Below are 26,125 nucleotides of genomic sequence, written 5' to 3'. Positions count from 1 at the left end.
ACAAATGCATATAAGTCGTAATAAAATCGTCATCTCATGATAGGGGAATAAAGAATATATACAAACAAGCAACAAATGAAATTTTTGTACAGAAAAACCCGTTTCTACACCGCTCGACGGCCGATCATCCATCCTACCTCAGTCAAGAAACGATTTCGCAAGGGCTCGAGGGCTTGTCGGAACGATTCGTCAAAAGGGGTCGAATTTTGGCTTGCTGGTCTCGACGTGGGAAGCGACCAGTGAGACATAGGACTTGAATCCCAAGCATTGGTTATGTTCTTGGAGACCAGCCTGTCCATCGTCTCTGCCCAGTTTGCGACTACTGAATGGGGATACATTCCACCTCGCTGATTGACCTCTGCGGATAATGACTTGAGCCAAAGGTCCCATATGGTCAGGACTAATTTCGCCAAGTCAAGGATAGGATTGTTAGGTGGTGCATTGACCGGAACGACGGACAGCAGAGTGCGAAGATATGTAGTCAGAGGGTGAAGGAATGCAAAGATGGACTCTGCTTCCAGAGGCGATTTTGCGTTTGACGTAAAGTATCGGATATATGTCGACGCCTACAACCCATGTCAGAGAAAGCTCAGATTGACCATCAATCACTTACCGTCCTACAGAAGATTTCTGCTTCACCCCTGACACGTTCCCACCGTCTCGACTCGAACAACTCGGATGCTTCTCTCATTCCAAAACTCCCCCCAGCAGCTTTCTGCACAGCTTCGAATGCGGTCTGCATCTCCCTGACGCAAGTCTTCACCTCGGGTTGAGGGATCTGACCGAGTACGGATTCGGATAACGTCGGATGAGTTCGAAGCAGCTGCATGAGTATGGGAAGGTGAGAAGAAGATGGCAAAGTGGCTATGAAGGAGATGTCAGTGCCAGTCGCTCGAAATCAAAGAGATGGACGAACCAAGTAAAATTCCCACATCTATTCCATCTGACGCGGCGTTTTGCGGTTCATCAGAGGACCACGGTCTAGATCTTTTGGCCGACTTAGGAGGTCCATCCTGGAGAGCGAGGCCGGCGACTGCTGAAAGGTCAACTTTGGACGCTGATCCCCGAGCTTGAGAGGATGACGAAGCGGGCGAATTGGGGGAAAGGGGTGGTGAGGACGAGGGAGAACGAGAGCGACGTGCCCTTTTCAAGTTATTCGGAGATGCGACGTTGTTTGACTCCGACGACCTCAGCCTGGAAAGGGAAGCTTTGGTTGGGGAATGAACGGGTGATGACCAGTTGAGACCACTGGTTGGAGGACGGACAGGTGTGTTGAATCCAGAAGGGGTGGATGGATGACCGAAACCAAAGGAGAGAGGGGAAGGTCGTGCAGCGAAGGGGAATGGGAGAGAAGAGGGTGGCTGCTGAGTGAGAGGATGGGCCATATCTTGATAGGTTGAAGTGGTAGTAAGTGTGCAATGGTGTCGATGACAAGTAAGAACATCAACCAACAAGAAGAAGGAGCGAAGAGAGAGAGAGAGATAAACTTTGAGGGAGGGTTGAGTGATCTACTAAGTTTCGATTACAATATCGATTACAAATACCGTAATCACTGATGTCCCCCTGTTTGCCACCCTGATTAGGAATTGAATGTGAAAACGTAATTGCATTTTGATCCCGCGTCATATCGTCATCCGTTCAATGGAAAAATCTTTGATCGCTTGTTCATTCTTAGTTGACCTCAAAAGACCATCATCCCAAGCTACCATCGACATCAATTCATACCACAAACAACATCGCTATCGTAGATCACCTACGCGCAGCTTATCAAACGATTCATACGCAACCCCCACTACATTCACATCGCTTGGTGATCCTGGACATCTAGCACGATGACAACCGCTCAAAAGGTATATATACATAAATATCGCACGGAATCTCCCTTTGAACCCGACACTGACATCGATCCATCCCTTTCATGTAGATAAAAGACATCGAGGAGGAGATGGCGATGACACAGGTGAGCCCATGCGTTCTTGCACTCAGTGGGCTTGGATCCATGCTGACATACACCCAAGCGAAACAAAAACACCGAGTGCGTATTCTGATGTACAGTTACGAAATTCACCACAGCTGACAACGCATTAGATATCACTTGGGCCAACTGAAAGGTATGCTTGTACTCTCCCACCCGCCAAAACTCGCGATCTGACCCTCCAATCCCATCACAGCCAAGCTCGCCAAGTTGAGACGAGAATTGATAACCCCATCGGGCGGTGGTGGTGGTGGACCTGGGATAGGGTTCGATGTCGCTAGGACAGGTATTGCGAGTGTGGGGTTCGTTGGTTTCCCTAGTGTGGTATGTCCCCTCGTCGTTGCCGACTCTCTGTGTGCTTTTACTTACTTGGACCTATCAAAGGGTAAATCAACTCTCATGTCCAAATTGACGTAAGTCGGATCATCATCCATCCTTGGGGACATCACAGCTGATCAGAAATTCACAGGGGCACCCACTCCGAAGCAGCTTCATACGAATTCACTACCCTTACCACTGTACCAGGAACCATGACATATAATGGTGCTCGTATACAAGTTTTGGATCTTCCTGGTGGGTTTTTTTGTCGCAATCCCTGGACAACTCCCTCCCACCATGCTAACTTCGATCATCAGGTATTATCGAAGGTGCCAAGGACGGTAAAGGTCGAGGTCGACAGGTCATTGCAGTCGCCCGAACATGTAACCTCATCTTCATCGTGCTAGATGTGCTGAAACCACTCAACGATTTGGCAATCTTGACTAATGAATTGGAAGGGTTCGGTATCCGTCTAAACAAGAAGCCACCTGCCATCACTGTTCGAAAGAAAGAAAGCGGAGGAGTGAGTCCCTCACAGAGATCAACCTCCGCTGACATATCGCACAGATTGCAATCACCAACACTGTGCCGCTTACCAAGATTGACGCCCAAGAGATCAAGGCTGTCTTGTCCGAATACAAGATGAGCAATGCCGCTGTTTCTATTCACCAACCCGACGCTACCATCGAAGACTTCATAGACGTCGTTGAAGGTAACCGGTAGGTGCCCGTGATGATTTTGCCCTCCCCACACGTACTGACCGAGTCTCAGTGTATATGTGCCCGCGATCTTCGTGCTGAACAAGATAGACGCGATCAGTATAGAAGAACTTGATCTCCTGTACAAGGTGAGATCCCGTTTTTGGTCTTTGGGTTCAAATGCTCATGGTGGCTCGTACGCAGATTCCCGACTCCGTGCCTATCTCTTCCCAGATGTGGTTGAACATCGATGAGCTCCTCGAAGTGATGTGGGACAAGCTCAATCTCGTTCGAGTGTGAGTACGATCCATGACTGCGAGAAGACCTGCAACCGGCTGATCTGATTTCGATGTACGTAGCTACACCAAACCTCGAGGTCAACAGCCCGACTACTCATCGCCTGTCGTCCTGCGTCGAGGGAAATGTACCGTCGAGGATTTCTGTAATGCGATCCACAAAGAAATCGTCAAGCAGTTCCGTACTGGTGAGTGAGAGACCACATGAAATGTCATGATCCTCTTCCTGAACCATCGCCTCGTCCTCTTAGCAATGGTCTGGGGTACCTCGGCCAAACACTCCCGTGGTCAGAAAGTTGGGTTAGAGTGAGTTGATACCTCGATCTCGAGGCTGAGTGAGCGAACTGACCTGGCTTTTTAATCACTTGTTCACAGGCATGTGCTCGAGGATGAAGAGTAAGTCTCGATTTATTCTTGCGTAACCTTATTAGACTGACCATATATGCTTTTGATGGCCCTCCTCCATTCTTCCTATACGCTTACGGCGCCAATACTACCCATCCCCTTCTTACCTTGCGATCATATATGTCATATTCCCCTATGCGCATGCCTCCCGCTGGTATACATTTCACACTTTACTGGTGTACTTTAAATTATACCTCTTGCGCCGATCCGACTCGTGGCATCATTGCTTTCCTTGACTTCAACTTGACTTTGTCTCCCTCAGTATCATCTGTATCTTCAAGAAGTGATATGACTAGCATGCAACTTCTTCTCAACTCCATTGCCCGTACGAGCATGAGCGGCAAATAAATTGAACCATGTTCGCGATTGCGGCTGGCTGAAATCCATTCCCGCAACGTGCGCTGTCCTGTTCCAAGAGCCTCAACATGAGACATATAGCGTCATCATACAAGGACGCAACTCATATGTCTCTGTCTCATCGCCAATTGAGCAGGTAAATTAGATGCATAGCGCCGAGCGAGTATCACAGAGGCACTTGACCTATATTCCTGTCTGGGTGGACTGGGTCCAGTCGCACTGATCCGCTAGCCACGTTGATAGGTTTAACCCGTTTCCTCCTTTTTCTCTTTTCGAAACTGCAGATGCCTCGACTGTTCAAATTCCCCTGTTTTACTGGGATTCGTGACAGATTGAGCAACCGGTACAGAGAATGATGCGATCTGCAACTGATCTGCTATCTGTAAGCCGTGATCGCACAGCCATCAAGAACGGACTCACTCAATAATAATTTGACTCAATTATCGTCAGTGCTAGACATGCTAATCCTCAACTCCTGCAACAAATGTGGGATTTGTCGAGACATATGAGATGCATATATGTGATCGATAGAATACACCGATACGAGAACACATTTTACACCTGAAATCTGTCAGAATAAGTGATCTATCGCTATACGTATAGATTCTCAGTAGTGGTTTCTTGTAGGGGTCAGATACTCAGTAAGGGTTTCTGTAGGGGTCAGAGCAAGTGTGGCGGAGCCTCACTCAAGCTACATATAGTGGTCGGTACGTTTCACATTGAATAGCAACCCCTAGTTGATGGCCAGTGCGTAACACTGGGACATGGCTTCACTTGGTATTCATTATATAGTTGTCCGTCACTCTGATACTTTCCTTTCTTTCTTCTTTCTTTACACATCAGATATACTATATACATAGTTATATAATTATATGCACCTCATATATCTCAACAGGTTATGAGCCTTGGTAGCTTAAAGCGGAATACCATTGTAAACAACAACACCTCAGTACACCTCAGTTCACCTCAGTTCACCTCAGTTCATCTCGGTTCACCCCCTTTCACAACTCAGCCCCCAATCCTTATCAATCCCATCTCCGTATCCACTCGCTCTACGGAAAATCCACCACTGCAAGCTAAGGTGACTGGTACTGCTTTAACGAGTGGTGAAAGAATCTGGTCCACCCCAGTGACAAGTCCCTGCGCTTCATAAGCAACAAGCAAACTTGTCCAGCCCAAGCTGAGTACTACAGGAGCGTTCATCCTACCTTTGTATCTGCTTGGAACAATACACTCACTCCATCTTGCCTTCCCTTCTAGTTGCATTCATTGACAGAATAAGACATCTCGGTTCACCTCAGACACCCCTCCGCTCTCACTACTGCTACTCTACTCTGGTCAACATGTCGGAATCAACGGACAAACTCAGTCTGGTCCTCCTGAAGGGTTCATCAAACTATATCGAATGGGAGAACTCTATCACTTCGGCATTGATGTATAAGAACTTGGATGAATATATTTTGTTTACTCTTGGTCCAATCGGTGAGGTTAAACCTACTGGTGCTGAACTGGACGAACGTAGAAAGGTCGTCCGAACTGCTGGTCTTCTGCTCCAATCACTCACTCCTACCGTCCTGAACTCCTTGTCGCCAAGATTCAGATCAATCACTTCTCCGATCCCAAAGGTTTATTAGATGAATTGAAGAAGAAATACTCTGCTACCGGTGGTGCTCGACAAGCAAAACTGTTCACGACAATGTGGGCCAACCCGTCTCCTGAAGGTGAAGATCCAATTGTCAAGCTGTCTGAAATCAACTCTGCTCACAATCAGATCAACGTCAATAACAGCTCTGAAAATCAACTTCCGGACTTCTCTCTTGCCTATGCGATGCTCAACGCCTTACCTGATTCATACAGCAATCTCAAGCAAAACCTTTGGCTCAAATCCGATCTCAAATCTGAAGATGTGCTAGATGCCGTGGGTAATGAATGGCAAAGACGTGGATCTGAAGATGGTGCGGCAAATAAGACTTCTGGTAATATCAATACGGGTAAACGTCCTTGGACTGAGAAGTGGTGTCGGTACCATAAAAATTCGACTCATAATTCTAAAGACTGCTACAAACTGAAACAATCTTCTTCTGGTCGAGCACACATGTCAACCTCTCCAAACGGTGGTCAGGATGAACAAGTGAATAACGACAACAGCAACCATGGTGCGGCTGCAAATCTCACCACCTCCTTGAAAACAATGACATTCGATTCAGACCCAGAAGATGCCTTTGCGTTCAATGTTACAGTCTCAACTACTACTGCTTCCGACTGCTTCATCATTGATTCTGGTGCATCTCATCATATGGTTGGTGCTATGGTCAAATTGGATAACTTCACACCATCGCACGTCAAAGGTGTCAAGATTGGTAATGGTGCTCGTCTTCTGGTCAATGGTCAAGGTACTCACTCTCGGTAAACTCACTCTTCATAACGTTCTCAGAGTACCTGATCTTTCTTGCAACCTCATTGCTGTCAACAAGATCCCTCCTACCATGTACTGGACATTTGACTGTTTCACTGGTTGTCTAAAGGATAAAGAAGGTCGAACATTCGTCACAGCTCCTTTCAAGAATGGATTGTATTTGTTCAAGGCAAGTCATCTGGCAACCGCTTTCCAAGCTTCCGCTGACTCTCTCTACTCCTGGCACAGCCGACTGGGTCATTTGGGAGTGAGAGACGTCATGAGGTTAGCTAGAGTTGGAAATTTGGGAAAGGATGTACTTGTAAATACAACTCCAGAGGATGTATCGAATTTCACATGCGAATCTTGTATCAAAGGGAAAACTGGTCGTCTACCTGCACCTCCGGCACCTGACTACACCAGAGCTACCACACCACTCGGTCTGTTACATGTTGATTTATGGGGTCCATCACGTGTTGCTTCTCGTGCAGGCAATAGGTACTTCTTGACCATCTTTGATGATTACACAAGACGGGTTCATATCACTCTGTTAAGGGATAAATCACAAGCTCAATGCTTTGAAGGAATATATCACCATGGCAGAAACACAACTGGGTAAAAAGGTCAAACAAATTAGATCGGATAATGGTGGAGAATTTGTCTCCAATGCGGCTACGACATACTACAAATCAAAGGGTATCATTCACATCACCGTTCCTCCTGGTTCTCACGCACAAAATGGTAGAGTAGAACGGGTTCATCTGACAATTGTAAATGGTGTCAGAACTCTGTTAGCTGAGACAGGTCTTCCCAAAGAATTCTGGGCCGAGGCTGCCAAGTACATTGCATTCTCTCGCAACTGTGCTCCTTCTGGTGCGGCTAAGACTATAGGATTTGAAAGATGGTTTGGGAAGAAACTCAAGTTTGACCGGCTCAGAACGTTTGGTGAGAAGGTATACCTTAGGGATCATGTCAACACAAACAAACTGAATCCTAGATACAAGGAAGGTTTATTCATGGGTTACGCACACGATGATAGTACATCCAGTTACAGGATATCGACAGTCAGTCCAAGAAGATTGTTGTGTCGAGATGTGGTGTTTCTGAAAGGTCATGGAGAATCTAGGGGTCAAAGTATGGGTCAGACCCCTACATCAACCCCTAAACCAAGCCAAAAGGGCCAGACCGGTTCAGATGTTACGACCACACCAGAAGATGAATTTACACCTCCTGCTGAACGACCTCCTAATCCAAATTCACCCAGGTTCCTGCTTCAACAATTATCAAGATCAGATGAAAGAATTAGGTTACGAGCACAAACTGAACAACGAACACCCACACCTGGACCTGCAGATAACACCGAAGCTGAACACCCACCTCGACAACTGAGTCCGGTAACACATGTACGACCTGTGGAACAACCATCACCACATATATCTCCACTCGACTTGCCAATGGACGAATCATCGGATGAATCAATTGATCCAATGGCAATCACAGATGACCCAGAAACTTGGGGATTGGATCAACTTGCTCTTGCCAATGCTGCTGCCGCTACCAACCTACCTCAATCCTGGAAAGAAGCTAGAAGCTCGGGTGAGGGGGAGCATTGGAAGAAAGCCATGGACGACGAGCTGTCAAAGATGGAAAAGTACAAGGTCTGGAAAGTCGTACCAAGGGAACAAGCCAAGGGTAGAACCCTGAAAGCAAAATGGGTATACACTAGGAAGATAGATGGTGAAACTGGCAAACCGGCTGCCTATAAAGCTAGATGGGTAGCCAAAGGGTATTCTCAAGTTGCTGGTATTGATTACAACGAGGTATTCTCTGCAGTTGCTCATAAGGATTCACATCGAGTGTTCCTTGCTCTGGTCAACTACTTCAACCTGGATTGTATACAAACGGATATCGTTGCGGCTTTTCTCAAAGGTGGATTGGAAGAGGAAATATATCTTGAACCACCTGAAGGTAGTGACATCCCGGCAAACATGGTCTTACTTCTGCAGAAATCACTGTACGGTCTGAAGCAGTCACCTCGATGCTTCAATATGGAATTTGATAAATGGTTAAGGGAACAAGGATTGACACCTACTAGAGCGGATCCATGCTTATATGTAAGACGATGTGAGGGGGAATTACTCATGTTAAGTGTTCATGTGGACGATACGCTCATTGCAAGTAACTCGACTCCCGCTCTCACCAAGTTCAGGAAGGATCTTCACAACAAGTTTGAGTGTAATGATTCTGGCGATGCTGGTTACTTCTTGGGATTCAACATACATAGGGATAGACAACAACGCAAGCTCTACATCTCTCAAGAACACTACATGGAAGCTTTACTGGATCGATTTGACATGTCAAACTGCAATCCCAGTCGATCACCTTTGCCAACTGGATTCAAATCTGTACCTTCAACTGACGAAGAACATGAGGAAGCACGTCATCTTCCATATGCTCAAGTTGTTGGCTCAATCCTTTACGCTTCAACAATCAGCCGACCTGACCTGGCTCATGCTGCTGGTGTTTTATCTCGGTATATCAGCAAATGGAATACATCTCATTGGAAAGCGGCAAAACATTGTCTTAGGTACATCAGAGGAACAAGTGATTTGTGTCTGACATTTGATGCTGAGTCTGGTAAACGGGTAGCACTTGGATTCGTGGATGCGGATTGGGGTGGAGATCTGGATACTCCGGAGATCAACAACCCGGTTACATCTTCAAGGTATATGGTGGAATTGTCGCTTGGAAGTCTAGAAGACAGCCAACTGTAGCTCTGTCGACAACTGAAGCAGAGTACATGGCTTCGGCTGATGCCACTCGACAAGCTGTTTGGTTAAGGTTACTTTTGGACGATCTCCAACTTGGTTTAGGTAATGATCCCTTCCCTTGTCAGAATAAGTGATCTATCGCTATACGTATAGATTCTCAGTAGTGGTTTCTTGTAGGGGTCAGATACTCAGTAAGGGTTTCTGTAGGGGTCAGAGCAAGTGTGGCGGAGCCTCACTCAAGCTACATATAGTGGTCGGTACGTTTCACATTGAATAGCAACCCTAGTTGATGGCCAGTGCGTGCACTGGGACATGGCTTCACTTGGTATTCATTATATAGTTGTCCGTCACTCTGATACTTTCCTTTCTTTACTCTTCTTTCTTTACACATCAGATATACTATATACATAGTTATATACGTATATGCACCTCATATATCTCAACAGGTTATGAGCCTTGGTAGCTTAAAGCGGAATACCATTGTAAACAACAACACCTCAGTACACCTCAGTTCACCTCAGTTCACCTCAGTTCATCTCGGTTCACCCCCTTTCACAACTCAGCCCCCAATCCTTATCAATCCCATCTCCGTATCCACTCGCTCTACGGAAAATCCACCACTGCAAGCTAAGGTGACTGGTACTGCTTTAACGAGTGGTGAAAGAATCTGGTCCACCCCAGTGACAAGTCCCTGCGCTTCATAAGCAACAAGCAAACTTGTCCAGCCCAAGCTGAGTACTACAGGAGCGTTCATCCTACCTTTGTATCTGCTTGGAACAATACACTCACTCCATCTTGCCTTCCCTTCTAGTTGCATTCATTGACAGAATAAGACATCTCGGTTCACCTCAGACACCCCCTCCGGCTCTCACTACTGCTACTCTACTCTGGTCAACATGTCGGAATCAACGGACAAACTCAGTCTGGTCCTCCTGAAGGGTTCATCAAACTATATCGAATGGGAGAACTCTATCACTTCGGCATTGATGTATAAGAACTTGGATGAATATATTTTGTTTACTCTTGGTCCAATCGGTGAGGTTAAACCTACTGGTGCTGAACTGGACGAACGTAGAAAGGTCGTCCGAACTGCTGGTCTTCTGCTCCAATCACTCACTCCTACCGTCCTGAACTCCTTGTCGCCAAGATTCAGATCAATCACTTCTCCCGATCCCAAAGGTTTATTAGATGAATTGAAGAAGAAATACTCTGCTACCGGTGGTGCTCGACAAGCAAAACTGTTCACGACAATGTGGGCCAACCCGTCTCCTGAAGGTGAAGATCCAATTGTCAAGCTGTCTGAAATCAACTCTGCTCACAATCAGATCAACGTCAATAACAGCTCTGAAAATCAACTTCCGGACTTCTCTCTTGCCTATGCGATGCTCAACGCCTTACCTGATTCATACAGCAATCTCAAGCAAAACCTTTGGCTCAAATCCGATCTCAAATCTGAAGATGTGCTAGATGCCGTGGGTAATGAATGGCAAAGACGTGGATCTGAAGATGGTGCGGCAAATAAGACTTCTGGTAATATCAATACGGGTAAACGTCCTTGGACTGAGAAGTGGTGTCGGTACCATAAAAATTCGACTCATAATTCTAAAGACTGCTACAAACTGAAACAATCTTCTTCTGGTCGAGCACACATGTCAACCTCTCCAAACGGTGGTCAGGATGAACAAGTGAATAACGACAACAGCAACCATGGTGCGGCTGCAAATCTCACCACCTCCTTGAAAACAATGACATTCGATTCAGACCCAGAAGATGCCTTTGCGTTCAATGTTACAGTCTCAACTACTACTGCTTCCGACTGCTTCATCATTGATTCTGGTGCATCTCATCATATGGTTGGTGCTATGGTCAAATTGGATAACTTCACACCATCGCACGTCAAAGGTGTCAAGATTGGTAATGGTGCTCGTCTTCTGGTCAATGGTCAAGGTACTCTCACTCTCGGTAAACTCACTCTTCATAACGTTCTCAGAGTACCTGATCTTTCTTGCAACCTCATTGCTGTCAACAAGATCCCTCCTACCATGTACTGGACATTTGACTGTTTCACTGGTTGTCTAAAGGATAAAGAAGGTCGAACATTCGTCACAGCTCCTTTCAAGAATGGATTGTATTTGTTCAAGGCAAGTCATCTGGCAACCGCTTTCCAAGCTTCCGCTGACTCTCTCTACTCCTGGCACAGCCGACTGGGTCATTTGGGAGTGAGAGACGTCATGAGGTTAGCTAGAGTTGGAAATTTGGGAAAGGATGTACTTGTAAATACAACTCCAGAGGATGTATCAATTTCACATGCGAATCTTGTATCAAAGGAAAACTGGTCGTCTACCTGCACCTCCGCACCTGACTACACCAGAGCTACCACACCACTCGGTCTGTTACATGTTGATTTATGGGGTCCATCACGTGTTGCTTCGTGCAGGCAATAGGTACTTCTTGACCATCTTTGATGATTACACAAGACGGGTTCATATCACTCTGTTAAGGGATAAATCACAAGCTCAATGCTTTGAAGGAATATATCACCATGGCAGAAACACAACTGGGTAAAAGGTCAAACAAATTAGATCGGATAATGGTGGAGAATTTGTCTCCAATGCGGCTACGACATACTACAAATCAAAGGGTATCATTCACATCACCGCTCCTCCTGGTTCTCACGCACAAAATGGTAGAGTAGAACGGGTTCATCTGACAATTGTAAATGGTGTCAGAACTCTGTTAGCTGAGACAGGTCTTCCCAAAGAATTCTGGGCGAGGCTGCCAAGTACATTGCATTCTCTCAACTGTGCTCCTTCTGGTGCGGCTAAGACTATAGGATTTGAAAGATGGTTTGGGAAGAAACTCAAGTTTGACCGCTCAGAACGCTTGGTGAGAAGGTATACCTTAGGGATCATGTCAACACAAACAAACTGAATCCTAGATACAAGGAAGGTTTATTCATGGGTTACGCACACGATGATAGTACATCCAGTTACAGGATATACGACAGTCAGTCCAAGAAGATTGTTGTGTCGAGAGATGTGGTGTTTCTGAAAGGTCATGGAGAATCTAGGGGTCAAAGTATGGGTCAGACCCCTACATCAACCCCTAAACCAAGCCAAAAGGGCCAGACCGGTTCAGATGTTACGACCACACCAGAAGATGAATTTACACCTCCTGCTGAACGACCTCCTAATCCAAATTCACCCAGGTTCCTGCTTCAACAATTATCAAGATCAGATGAAAGAATTAGGTTACGAGCACAAACTGAACAACGAACACCCACACCTGGACCTGCAGATAACACCGAAGCTGAACACCCACCTCGACAACTGAGTCCGGTAACACATGTACGACCTGTGGAACAACCATCACCACATATATCTCCACTCGACTTGCCAATGGACGAATCATCGGATGAATCAATTGATCCAATGGCAATCACAGATGACCCAGAAACTTGGGGATTGGATCAACTTGCTCTTGCCAATGCTGCTGCCGCTACCAACCTACCTCAATCCTGGAAAGAAGCTAGAAGCTCGGGTGAGGGGGAGCATTGGAAGAAAGCCATGGACGACGAGCTGTCAAAGATGGAAAAGTACAAGGTCTGGAAAGTCGTACCAAGGGAACAAGCCAAGGGTAGAACCCTGAAAGCAAAATGGGTATACACTAGGAAGATAGATGGTGAAACTGGCAAACCGCTGCCTATAAAGCTAGATGGGTAGCCAAAGGGTATTCTCAAGTTGCTGGTATTGATTACAACGAGGTATTCTCTGCAGTTGCTCATAAGGATTCACATCGAGTGTTCCTTGCTCTGGTCAACTACTTCAACCTGGATTGTATACAAACGGATATCGCTATGCTTTTCTCAAAGGTGGATTGGAAGAGGAAATATATCTTGAACCACCTGAAGGTAGTGACATCCCGGCAAACATGGTCTTACTTCTGCAGAAATCACTGTACGGTCTGAAGCAGTCACCTCGATGCTTCAATATGGAATTTGATAAATGGTTAAGGGAACAAGGATTGACACCTACTAGAGCGGATCCATGCTTATATGTAAGACGATGTGAGGGGGAATTACTCATGTTAAGTGTTCATGTGGACGATACGCCATTGCAAGTAACTCGACTCCGCCTCACCAAGTTCAGGAAGGATCTTCACAACAAGTTTGAGTGTAATGATTCTGGCGATGCTGGTTACTTCTTGGGATTCAACATACATAGGGATAGACAACAACGCAAGCTCTACATCTCTCAAGAACACTACATGGAAGCTTTACTGGATCGATTTGACATGTCAAACTGCAATCCCAGTCGATCACCTTTGCCAACTGGATTCAAATCTGTACCTTCAACTGACGAAGAACATGAGGAAGCACGCCATCTTCCATATGCTCAAGTTGTTGGCTCAATCCTTTACGCTTCAACAATCAGCCGACCTGACCTGGCTCATGCTGCTGGTGTTTTATCTCGGTATATCAGCAAATGGAATACATCTCATTGGAAAGCGGCAAAACATTGTCTTAGGTACATCAGAGGAACAAGTGATTTGTGTCTGACATTTGATGCTGAGTCTGGTAAACGGGTAGCACTTGGATTCGTGGATGCGGATTGGGGTGGAGATCTGGATACTCGGAGATCAACAACCGGTTACATCTTCAAGGTATATGGTGGAATTGTCGCTTGGAAGTCTAGAAGACAGCCAACTGTAGCTCTGTCGACAACTGAAGCAGAGTACATGGCTTCGGCTGATGCCACTCGACAAGCTGTTTGGTTAAGGTTACTTTTGGACGATCTCCAACTTGGTTTAGGTAATGATCCCTTCCCTCTCTACAACGACAACATTGGTGCCATCTCACTTGCCAAGAATCCGGTCAATCACGAGAAGTCAAAACACATAGCGATGCGACATCACTATGTCAGAGAAAAGGTCAATGATAATACGGTAACATTATCACATGTGTCTTCGGCAGACAACCTGGCAGACTTGCTCACCAAGTCATTACCTCCCGACACTCTGGAAAGGTTACGGTCACTATTAGGTGTTCAAGGGCGATTAGATCAAGGGGGAGTGTCAGAATAAGTGATCTATCGCTATACGTATAGATTCTCAGTAGTGGTTTCTTGTAGGGGTCAGATACTCAGTAAGGGTTTCTGTAGGGGTCAGAGCAAGTGTGGCGGAGCCTCACTCAAGCTACATATAGTGGTCGGTACGTTTCACATTGAATAGCAACCCCTAGTTGATGGCCAGTGCGTAACGCACTGGGACATGGCTTCACTTGGTATTCATTATATAGTTGTCCGTCACTCTGATACTTTCCTTTCTTTACTCTTCTTTCTTTACACATCAGATATACTATATACATAGTTATATACGTATATGCACCTCATATATCTCAACATCCCTCTCTACAACGACAACATTGGTGCCATCTCACTTGCCAAGAATCCGGTCAATCACGAGAAGTCAAAACACATAGCGATGCGACATCACTATGTCAGAGAAAAGGTCAATGATAATACGGTAACATTATCACATGTGTCTTCGGCAGACAACCTGGCAGACTTGCTCACCAAGTCATTACCTCCCGACACTCTGGAAAGGTTACGGTCACTATTAGGTGTTCAAGGGCGATTAGATCAAGGGGGAGTGTCAGAATAAGTGATCTATCGCTATACGTATAGATTCTCAGTAGTGGTTTCTTGTAGGGGTCAGATACTCAGTAAGGGTTTCTGTAGGGGTCAGAGCAAGTGTGGCGGAGCCTCACTCAAGCTACATATAGTGGTCGGTACGTTTCACATTGAATAGCAACCCCTAGTTGATGGCCAGTGCGTAACGCACTGGGACATGGCTTCACTTGGTATTCATTATATAGTTGTCCGTCACTCTGATACTTTCCTTTCTTTACTCTTCTTTCTTTACACATCAGATATACTATATACATAGTTATATACGTATATGCACCTCATATATCTCAACAAAATCTAGCCAAGTGACGATTACTGATACCGCCAACTTACGTATGGTATTTGACAGGTCCCGTGAGGAAGTACATCACTTGACAGTAGTCACCTAGGACACACCAATTAAACAGTTCACAGTGTCAAAGTTGACAAAAGCAATAGACCACTGCACCAAAAGGTATGACGCCATAGCAATTGAATACGAGCAGTCTTATATACTTGACAAAAGTGGGGTGCTGCAATTGTTCCACGTGCACAGATTGGTATGTGATAGGGGACTGTTGTCATTTTGCTTCAAGTAATGTGCTGATGCACTTTGAGGTTGTATGGTAACCCCTACTGAATCATCAGGGGTCAGGTGCTCATGTCAACCCATCCCCAATCATTTGGGGGTTGGGTCAACTATTACATGGTTGTACTTGTCTTTTGCTTTTCTCTTTACATCTTGGTGAATTGTTGCATTCCATCCTTGTTGTAGCCAAGTCAACTGAGGCGGATAGAAAGTTATAGTTCACAAGCTTGGGTCTGACTTGTGGAACTTGTGATATGGTTGGAAAGTAATATATGTTCAACTCAGATGGTCACAGTGAGTTGCAGGTTGTGTTAATAGTGATTGATAGTAAAAATTACGAATACCATGAAGAATAAGGCTACAAGAAGATGGAGATGTGACTTGAGATATTTTGATCCATGGAAAGAGGTATTTGTACCTTTTCTCCAAGATCAAATTTGTTACTTTTGAATTGGTGGGATGCTCTAAGATTGTTTTACAATTGCGCTCAGATTACTCTTAGATTGCTTTTAGATCATTCTAAAATTGTTCTATAAGAGTCATCTTAGATTGTACTGATATTGTGTCAAGTTTAGGCAATACAATGCATCAAATACGCGTCTATGTGTTTGTAAAGAAGGAAAAGGGAAAAATAGATACAACGGCTATAAACGTGTCAAATTGACTTGAGGCGGCTATTTCCAACATTGAAGACCTTCTTAAGAGATTGATCCAAAGCTTTCCCCAAGATACAGGCAATAAGTTCATGATTAACTCCCCCTCACACCTTCTCACATAGAAAAAGGGTCTGCTCTTGCTGGAGCCAATCCTTGAGGCGTCAGGCAGGTGTCAAGCGCTTGATTGAAGCATCTTGGTGATTGTTTGAGTCCATAGAGCGATTTTTGAAGCAGTAGACAGTAGTTGGCCGGTATATCACTTCCTTCAGGTGGTTCAAGATAGATTGTTTCCTCTAGAGTGCCCTTTAAGAAAGCGGCGATGATATCCACTTGGTCGCATTCTAAATCAAAGTGATTGACCAGTGCCAAAAACACTCTATGTGAGTCTTTATGAGCAACAGCAGCATAAAGCTCATTAAAGTCGATTCCAGCTTTCTGTGCAAAGCCTTTGGCAACCCATCTTGCCTTGTACTTTGAAGGCTGACGGGTCTCTCCATCTATCTTTCTTGTATAAACCCATTTTGCTTTGAGAGTTTGCATATTTGAAGTCCGCTTGACAACCCGCCACACCTTGTATTTCTCCATCTCTGACAGTTCATCCTTCATGGCTAACTTCCATTGCTCCCCCTCACTGGAATGTACCGCTTGTCTGTAAGTGTGAGGGGTGTCTGTGGACATGGCAGCCATGTCTAGAGCGATGGTACCGGCTCCCCAAGTATCAGGGTTGTCTGTGATTGCCATAGGATCTTCAGAACTTTCAGAGTTGGTGTCAATTTCCGGATTTGACACAGTGTCAAAATCATCATTATTGATGATATCATCGTTATTTGACGCGTCAAATTGCGCATCTGGGTTGTTATCCAAGTTGCCATCATGAATTGAGTTAACTGACACCGGATCTGCCGCTTGTTGTGCCATTTGTCTGGCATCCAATCCATGATTGGTGTTTTCATTTGGTTGAATTGTTAATTCAAGATGTTTGTCGTCATCTTTGATTGATATCTCAAGTAGTTCTGGTGGATCCATCTCGATTTTGACATTGTCCAGTTCCTCCTTAGTGTTGAGATATATGAGGTGCATATACGTATATAACTATGTATATAGTATATCTGATGTGTGAAGAAAGAAGAGAAAAGAAAAGGAGAGTATAAGAGATACGAATAACTATATACTGAATACCAAGTGAAGCCATGTCCCAGTGCGTTACGCACTGGCCATCAACTAGGGGTTGCTATTCAATGTGAAACGTACCGACCACTATATGTAGCTTGAGTGAGGCTCCGCCACACTTGCTCTGACCCCTATCGAAACCCTTACTGAGTATCTGACCCCTACAAGAAACCACTACTGAGAATCTATACGTATAGCGATAGATCACTTATTCTGACACTTAGAGAGCACAGTATCTCTTGACACTTGTATCTTCCTGTCTAAGGTGTCAAATATTCTATAACTTGATGTGCTGTTTGTATCATTGTAACCCATGAACTTGACAAAAGCAATAGACCACTGCACCAAAAGGTATGACGCCATAGCAATTGAATACGAGCAGTCTTATATACTTGACAAAAGTGGGGTGCTGCAATTGTTCCACGTGCACAGATTGGTATGTGATAGGGGACTGTTGTCATTTTGCTTCAAGTAATGTGCTGATGCACTTTGAGGTTGTATGGTAACCCCTACTGAATCATCAGGGGTCAGGTGCTCATGTCAACCCATCCCCAATCATTTGGGGGTTGGGTCAACTATTACATGGTTGTACTTGTCTTTTGCTTTTCTCTTTTACATCTTGGTGAATTGTTGCATTCCATCCTTGTTGTAGCCAAGTCAACTGAGGCGGATAGAAAGTTATAGTTCACAAGCTTGGGTCTGACTTGTGGAACTTGTGATATGGTTGGAAAGTAATATATGTTCAACTCAGATGGTCACAGTGAGTTGCAGGTTGTGTTAATAGTGATTGATAGTAAAAATTACGAATACCATGAAGAATAAGGCTACAAGAAGATGGAGATGTGACTTGAGATATTTTGATCCATGGAAAGAGGTATTTGTACCTTTTCTCCAAGATCAAATTTGTTACTTTTGAATTGGTGGGATGCTCTAAGATTGTTTTACAATTGCGCTCAGATTACTCTTAGATTGCTTTTAGATCATTCTAAAATTGTTCTATAAGAGTCATCTTAGATTGTACTGATATTGTGTCAAGTTTAGGCAATACAATGCATCAAATACGCGTCTATGTGTTTGTAAAGAAGGAAAAGGGAAAAATAGATACAACGGCTATAAACGTGTCAAATTGACTTGAGGCGGCTATTTCCAACATTGAAGACCTTCTTAAGAGATTGATCCAAAGCTTTCCCCAAGATACAGGCAATAAGTTCATGATTAACTCCCCCTCACACCTTCTCACATAGAAAAAGGGTCTGCTCTTGCTGGAGCCAATCCTTGAGGCGTCAGGCAGGTGTCAAGCGCTTGATTGAAGCATCTTGGTGATTGTTTGAGTCCATAGAGCGATTTTTGAAGCAGTAGACAGTAGTTGGCCGGTATATCACTTCCTTCAGGTGGTTCAAGATAGATTGTTTCCTCTAGAGTGCCCTTTAAGAAAGCGGCGATGATATCCACTTGGTCGCATTCTAAATCAAAGTGATTGACCAGTGCCAAAAACACTCTATGTGAGTCTTTATGAGCAACAGCAGCATAAAGCTCATTAAAGTCGATTCCAGCTTTCTGTGCAAAGCCTTTGGCAACCCATCTTGCCTTGTACTTTGAAGGCTGACGGGTCTCTCCATCTATCTTTCTTGTATAAACCCATTTTGCTTTGAGAGTTTGCATATTTGAAGTCCGCTTGACAACCCGCCACACCTTGTATTTCTCCATCTCTGACAGTTCATCCTTCATGGCTAACTTCCATTGCTCCCCCTCACTGGAATGTACCGCTTGTCTGTAAGTGTGAGGGGTGTCTGTGGACATGGCAGCCATGTCTAGAGCGATGGTACCGGCTCCCCAAGTATCAGGGTTGTCTGTGATTGCCATAGGATCTTCAGAACTTTCAGAGTTGGTGTCAATTTCCGGATTTGACACAGTGTCAAAATCATCATTATTGATGATATCATCGTTATTTGACGCGTCAAATTGCGCATCTGGGTTGTTATCCAAGTTGCCATCATGAATTGAGTTAACTGACACCGGATCTGCCGCTTGTTGTGCCATTTGTCTGGCATCCAATCCATGATTGGTGTTTTCATTTGGTTGAATTGTTAATTCAAGATGTTTGTCGTCATCTTTGATTGATATCTCAAGTAGTTCTGGTGGATCCATCTCGATTTTGACATTGTCCAGTTCCTCCTTAGTGTTGAGATATATGAGGTGCATATACGTATATAACTATGTATATAGTAATACGTATATAACTATGTATATAGTATATCTGATGTGTGAAGAAAGAAGAGAAAAGAAAAGGAGAGTATAAGAGATACGAATAACTATATACTGAATACCAAGTGAAGCCATGTCCCAGTGCGTTACGCACTGGCCATCAACTAGGGGTTGCTATTCAATGTGAAACGTACCGACCACTATATGTAGCTTGAGTGAGGCTCCGCCACACTTGCTCTGACCCCTATCGAAACCCTTACTGAGTATCTGACCCCTACAAGAAACCACTACTGAGAATCTATACGTATAGCGATAGATCACTTATTCTGACACTTAGAGAGCACAGTATCTCTTGACACTTGTATCTTCCTGTCTAAGGTGTCAAATATTCTATAACTTGATGTGCTGTTTGTATCATTGTAACCCATGAACTTGACAAAAGCAATAGACCACTGCACCAAAAGGTATGACGCCATAGCAATTGAATACGAGCAGTCTTATATACTTGACACTCCCCCTTGCAAGATATTCGATTGTTTTTTTTTTTTCTGTCTGACCTGTATCAAGGTGCCAGTGTGCTTCTATTGAGCAGAAAGCCGGACTTTACAGATTGGAGCAAAATTGTGTGACCCCCTTGGGATTTGAACCCGTGATCTCTGGGTAAAGCATTCAAGGCTCATAACCTGACAAAAGCAATAGACCACTGCACCAAAAGGTATGACGCCATAGCAATTAAATACGAGCAGTCTTATATACTTGACAGAACTGACCTTCCTTATATTGCAGTTTGAGCTTGTTTGTATTGGTATGATCCCTAAAGAAGATCTTTTCACCAAAGCTTCTTAAGCGGTCAAACCTGAGCTTCTTATTAATCCATAACTTGAATGGAATTTGCTTATTTGGGCCAGCAGGTGAACAATTCCTTGAGAAGACGATGTAATGAGCGGCTTCAGCCCAGAATGAAGAAGGAAGACCAGTTTGACATAACAAGGTTCTCACACCATTCATAATTGTCAAGTGAACTCGCTCTACTCGGCCATTTTGAGCATGTGAACCAGGTGGAATGATGGTATGGATGATACCCTTTGATTTGAAGTAGTTTTGACCGGCTGTTGAAGTGAATTCACCACCTTTATCCGACCTTATCTGTTTGACACTGTAGCTTAGTTGGTTCTCTGCCATATCGATGAAGTCCTGAAGCGATTTTAGAGCCTGAGACTTGTGTCTGAGGAAAGTTATATGAATCCTCCTTGCATAATCATCATAGACAGTCAAGAAGTAGCGATTTCCATTTCTAGAGGGTGTGGCTGATGGTCCCCATAAGTCTACATGTAAAAGGGCTAAAGGAGCGGTTGCTCTGGTTGCATTCTCTGCTATGGGCGATGGCAAACGTCCTGTCTTTCCTCTGATGCATGATTCACAGGCAAACTCATTCACATCATCTGGACTTGTATCTAACAGTACATCCTTCCCCAACCTGCCGCTTCTAGCTAACTTCATGACATCTCTAACGCCTAAATGACCTAAGCGGCAGTGCCAGGAGTATAGGGAATCAGCTGAAGAGGAAGATTTGAGCGCAGCTAATGTTGAAATATGACTTGCCTTGATGACATATAGGCCATGGGTGAAGGGAGCAGTGACAAGAGCGTTGTTGTGCTGATCTTTGAGCGCTCCACCATAGCAGTCGAATATCCATCTCATGGTTGCAGGAATGCGATTGACAGCAACCAAATTGCAGGATAGATGAGGTACCTTTAGGACATTGTGAAATGTCAACTTGCCAATTGTCAAAGTCCCTTGTCCAGCTACTGATAACCTCGTTCCATTACCAATTCTAACACCCTTGACAGCTGACTTATCGGTATAATTGTCCAGTTTGACAGTAGATCCAACCATATGATGAGGAGCGCCGGAATCAATGATAAAGATGTCTGCAGGAGCGATATTTGACACAGATTGGACAGAGAAAGCGTGGGCATCGGTTGAATCATCATAATTGTATGTCAAGGTGTGATCTGACATCGAAATTTGACCTTGAGCATCATTCCTGGTGTCATAATCCGAGGTAGATTGATGTGCTTGACCATTGTTGTTGTCATTTGACTTATTCTTATTGATATTTCGACATTCTGATGTGTTGTGACTTTTACTTTGGTGGAAACTGCACCATTTATCGCTCTTTTGACTGCTTTGACCATTCCTTTGACCTTTCCTTGACCTTGAGCTTTATTGGCCACCGCTTCTTCAGTACTCCTCCTAATCCAATCTGCTTGTACTGCAGACTGTACTTTGATGGATGACATTGGTTCTAAGTGCCAGAGAGTCTGTTTAAGCGTTGGATAGGACTCAGGAAGCGAATTGATCATTATATAGCCTAGAGCTCTGTCCGGGAGTTGTTCAAAGACAGGATTACCGGAATTGATCTGAGAATAAGCTGATTTGAGCAATGCCATGGTTACATTGGGGTTTTCACCTTCTAAAACTCGAGTATTGAAAAGCTCTTGGAACAATTGAGCTTGCCTGGCACCAACTGAAGCGGAATATTGTATTTCTAACTCGTTCCAGAGGTACTGAGGGTCAGGGTTTCTTATATCTTTAGCCTTATCTGAAAGGTTATAACCCGGAACGATCCATATAAGTCACTATGAGATACAACAAGCTTCTAGACTCATATTAATTCCATAGTCATCTTAGTATTTTTTATTTTGTATATTCACCATCATTATTGCTTTGTATACCTACTACTAAATTGTCAACCTGGAATCGAATATCGGAATAAGTGATCTATCGCTATACGTATAGGACTCAGTAAGGGTTTCTATAGGGGTCAGAGTGAGCGTGGCGGAGCCTCACTCAAACTGTATAGCAACGCCTAGTTGTAAAGTAGGGGTCAGTGCAGTTTCAGAGTAGGGGTCAGTGCATTACGCACTGGGACATGGTTTCACTAGGTATTCAGTATATAGGTGTCCGTCACTCTGATTCTCTCCTTTTCTTTTCTCTTTTTTCTACACACATCGGTTTATCGTATACATAGCTATATACGTATATGCACCTCATATATCTCGACAGGTTATGAGCCTTGATTGCTTCATCAACTAGTTGATACGAATACATCAACTACGGCTTCAACACAACAGCTATACTAAAATCAGTATCAGCTCGGCACTCCTCACTTGCCTAGTATCAGTACACAGCACAAACCACCCACTTCCACGTACACGTCCATCCATTTCACTCCACCCACTCTGTCAACACACTCTTCAGGAAACCCACCACTGCAAGCTAAGGTGACTGGTACTGCTTTAACGAGTGGTGAAAGAATCTGGTCCAACCCAGTGACAAGTCCCTGCGCTTCATAAGCACCAAGCAAACTTGTCCAGCCCAAGCTGAGTACTACAGGAGCGTTCATCCTACCTTTGTATCTGCTTGGAACTATACACTCACGTCACCTTGTCTTTCCAGTTACTCCCATAATATTCATCACTGATCATCATGGAGGACACATCAGATGGAGGAACTCGGTATAGGGTGGTATTGCTGGAAGGCTCGGAGAACTATGCTGCTTGGTCCCTCTCGGTTCAAACTTGTCTTGCCATGAAAAGTCTTCAGGTCTTCACTCCGGTGAAAACAGCTTCTGATATCCCCTCGTCCACTGCCCTTGACAAAGCCACTAAGACTTGCGCTATCATCATCCAATCCCTCTCGCCGACTGTTACAGCTGGTCTTTCCACAACTGCACGAGACCTCTTTAACCCTGACCCCGAAGCTCTTTGTGTCAAGTATATAAGACTGCTCGTATTCAATTGCTATGGCGTCATACCTTTTGGTGCAGTGGTCTATTGCTTTTGTCAGGTTATGAGCCTTGAATGCTTTACCCAGAGATCACGGGTTCAAATCCCAAGGGGGTCACACAATTTTGCTCCAATCTGTAAAGTCCGGCTTTCTGCTCAATAGAAGCACACTGGCACCTTGATACAGGTCAGACAGAAAAAAAAAACAATCGAATATCTTGCAAGGGGGAGTGTCAAGTATATAAGACTGCTCGTATTCAATTGCTATGGCGTCATACCTTTTGGTGCAGTGGTCTATTGCTTTTGTCACTTTGGAATGAACTCAAGAATTCTTACTCGGCTGTTGTTGGTGCTCGACGTGCCCAACTCATTCAACAACTGTGGAACAACCCTACTGCTGAAGGTGATGACTGTATGAAAAAGATGTCAGAAGTTATATCGGCTCACACTCAGATAATGGCTGCTGGTGATTGGAATCAGGATAACATGCTGGCTTACGCCATGACATTCGCTCTACCGGAATCTTGAGATCTTTTCAAACAAAACTTATGGTTGAGGGACAATCTCACTTCTGCCAGTGTACAAGCCGCCGTACAAGCAGAATGCTTGAGAAGGAATACAACTGCATCGGCCAATAGAGCTACTGGTCAAAGGTCAATCAACGGTCAACTGGGTAATAACAACAACAACAATGGTCAAAATGGTCAAAGAAGGGAATGGACTGAGAAATGGTGTAGTCTTCATTGCACCTCAACACACAACACAGTAGATTGTCGACTCAGAAATGGTCAAAAAGGAAAATCTGGTCAAGGTCACGTGTCTAAGGAAGTCAAAGCTGAAGAATCAGATGGAGAAATGAAACTCGCTATGTCAAATCGGACTCTCAATTTTGATGTAGATGAAGATGGTGATGCTCGTATGTTCCATGTCTATGCTCCTACTTCTACTGCTTCTGACTCCTTCATCATCGATTCCGGTGCGTCCCATCACATGGTTGGTCCCAATGTCAAACTGTCTAACGTCACGACTACCATGGTGAAAGGTGTCAAGATTGGAAATGGTGCTCGACTTCTTACTGCTGGTCATGGAACTCTCACTCTCGGCAAACTCACTCTCTATAACGTCCTTGTGGTTCCTGCTCTCACCTGCAATCTCATCGCTGTCAACAAGATCCCTCCTTCAATGAAATGGACATTCGACTGCTTTACTGGCAGTCTTCATGATAAGAACAACAACACTGTCATCACCGCTCCTTTCCAAGACGGACTGTACATCTTCAAGGCAAGTCATCTTGCTACCGCCTTTCAAGCTTCCGCTGATTCTCTTCACACTTGGCACTGCCGCTTAGGTCATCTAGGTGTGAGGGATGTCATGAGGTTAGCTAGAACGGGAAGGTTGGGTAAAGATGTACTTGTAAATACTGGTCCTGAGGATGTATCAAATTTCAGGTGTGAATCATGTGTCAAAGGCAAAACCGGTCGAGTTCCTTCTCCTCCTGCTCCTGAGGATACTCGTGCAACCGCTCCACTTGCCTTGTTACATATTGATCTATGGGGTCCAGCTTCTGTTCCTTCCAGAGGAGGTAACAGGTACTTCTTAACGGTCTATGACGACTATACTAGACGGGTTGACATTACTCTGCTTAAGGATAAGTCACAAGCTATCAGTGGTTTAAGGAATTTCATCAACATGGCCGAAACTCAACTCAACGGAAAGGTCAAACAGGTACGATCTGACAATGGTGGAGAGTTCACATCTGGTGCAGCGAAAGATTACTTCAAATCAAAGGGTATTATACACACCACCATCCCACCGGGTGCTCATGCTCAGAATGGAAGAGTGGAACGGGCACATCTGACAATCTTGAATGGTGTAAGAACATTATTAGCTGAAACTGGTTTAGAGAAGACGTTTTGGGCAGATGCGGCAAAGTACATCACCTTCTCCCACAACTGCTCACCATCTAGCAACGGTAAAACAATCCCAATGGAAGAATGGTTTGACAGGAAACTCAATTTCAGGCGGTTGAGAGCATTCGGTGAAAAGGTATGGTTCAGACAACATCTCAAAATGACCAAGTTGGATCCAAGATACCGAGAAGGTTTGTTTATGGGATATGAACATGATCACAGCACGTCTATCTACCGAGTATGGGATATAGAGAGCAGGAAGATGGTTGTGTCAAGGAATATTGCGTTTGCCAAGCCGGCTGAACAGATTACTCAAACTGATCAGAAACATCAACAATGTTTTCAAAGCATGTCAAAGGATAAGCAGAAGACTGTTGTCATCTCTGAAGAATCTGAAATTCCTGCCGAACCCCGTCAATCACCTAGAGTACTCCTTAGACAGCTTGCTCAAGCTGATGAAAGAGACAGACGAATGAATCCAGCTCTTGATGATCAACTGCGTGACTTGGAAAAACGAATGGATAATATTGGGAACGTTGATGTTGAAGATCATGGAAATGGAAACGACAACAACCATAACGGTCAACCTCAACAGTCAAGTTCCTCGTCAACTCCACAAACCTCACCTATTCTATCTTCATCATCAGACACGGGAAGTATCGATCCAATGGATATCACAGATGATCCAGAAACCCGGGAAATGGAACAACTTGCTCTTGCCAATGCTGCTGCCGCTACCAATCTACCTCAATCATGGAAAGAAGCTAGAAGCTCGGGTGAGGGGGAGCATTGGAAGAAAGCCATGGACGATGAGCTGTCAAAGATGGAAAAGTACACGGTCTGGAAAGTCGTACCAAGGGAACAGGCCAAAGGTAAAACTCTGAAAGCGAAATGGGTATACACCAGGAAGATAGATGGTGAAA

General features: G+C 44.5%; 2 protein-coding genes across 2 annotated transcripts; one reads left to right on the top strand and one right to left on the bottom strand.

Moving 5' to 3' along the window:
• Positions 1–104: 104 nt before the first annotated feature.
• On the bottom strand, positions 105–1,385 carry I203_106669 (uncharacterized protein; the record flags this gene model as incomplete). Its single annotated transcript, XM_019150997.1, has 3 exons — positions 105–566; positions 614–864; positions 917–1,385. The coding sequence occupies 3 exons, from the start codon at positions 1,383–1,385 to the stop codon at positions 105–107; spliced, it is 1,182 nt and encodes a 393-aa protein (XP_018999565.1).
• Positions 1,386–1,832: 447 nt separating this feature from the next.
• I203_106668 (uncharacterized protein) lies at positions 1,833–3,687 on the top strand (the record flags this gene model as incomplete). The annotated part of the gene is made up of 14 exons (XM_019150996.1): positions 1,833–1,850; positions 1,925–1,960; positions 2,019–2,035; positions 2,089–2,111; positions 2,172–2,299; positions 2,360–2,388; positions 2,445–2,548; positions 2,611–2,816; positions 2,861–3,012; positions 3,065–3,140; positions 3,196–3,287; positions 3,351–3,475; positions 3,539–3,593; positions 3,663–3,687. The coding sequence occupies 14 exons, from the start codon at positions 1,833–1,835 to the stop codon at positions 3,685–3,687; spliced, it is 1,086 nt and encodes a 361-aa protein (XP_018999564.1).
• Between the last annotated feature and the right edge of the window lie 22,438 nt (positions 3,688–26,125).

This window comes from Kwoniella mangroviensis (assembly GCF_000507465.2).
Source record: "Kwoniella mangroviensis CBS 8507 chromosome 1 map unlocalized Ctg02, whole genome shotgun sequence".
NCBI lineage: Eukaryota > Fungi > Basidiomycota > Tremellomycetes > Tremellales > Cryptococcaceae > Kwoniella > Kwoniella mangrovensis.
This window is presented reverse-complemented; position numbering and strand designations above follow the sequence as displayed.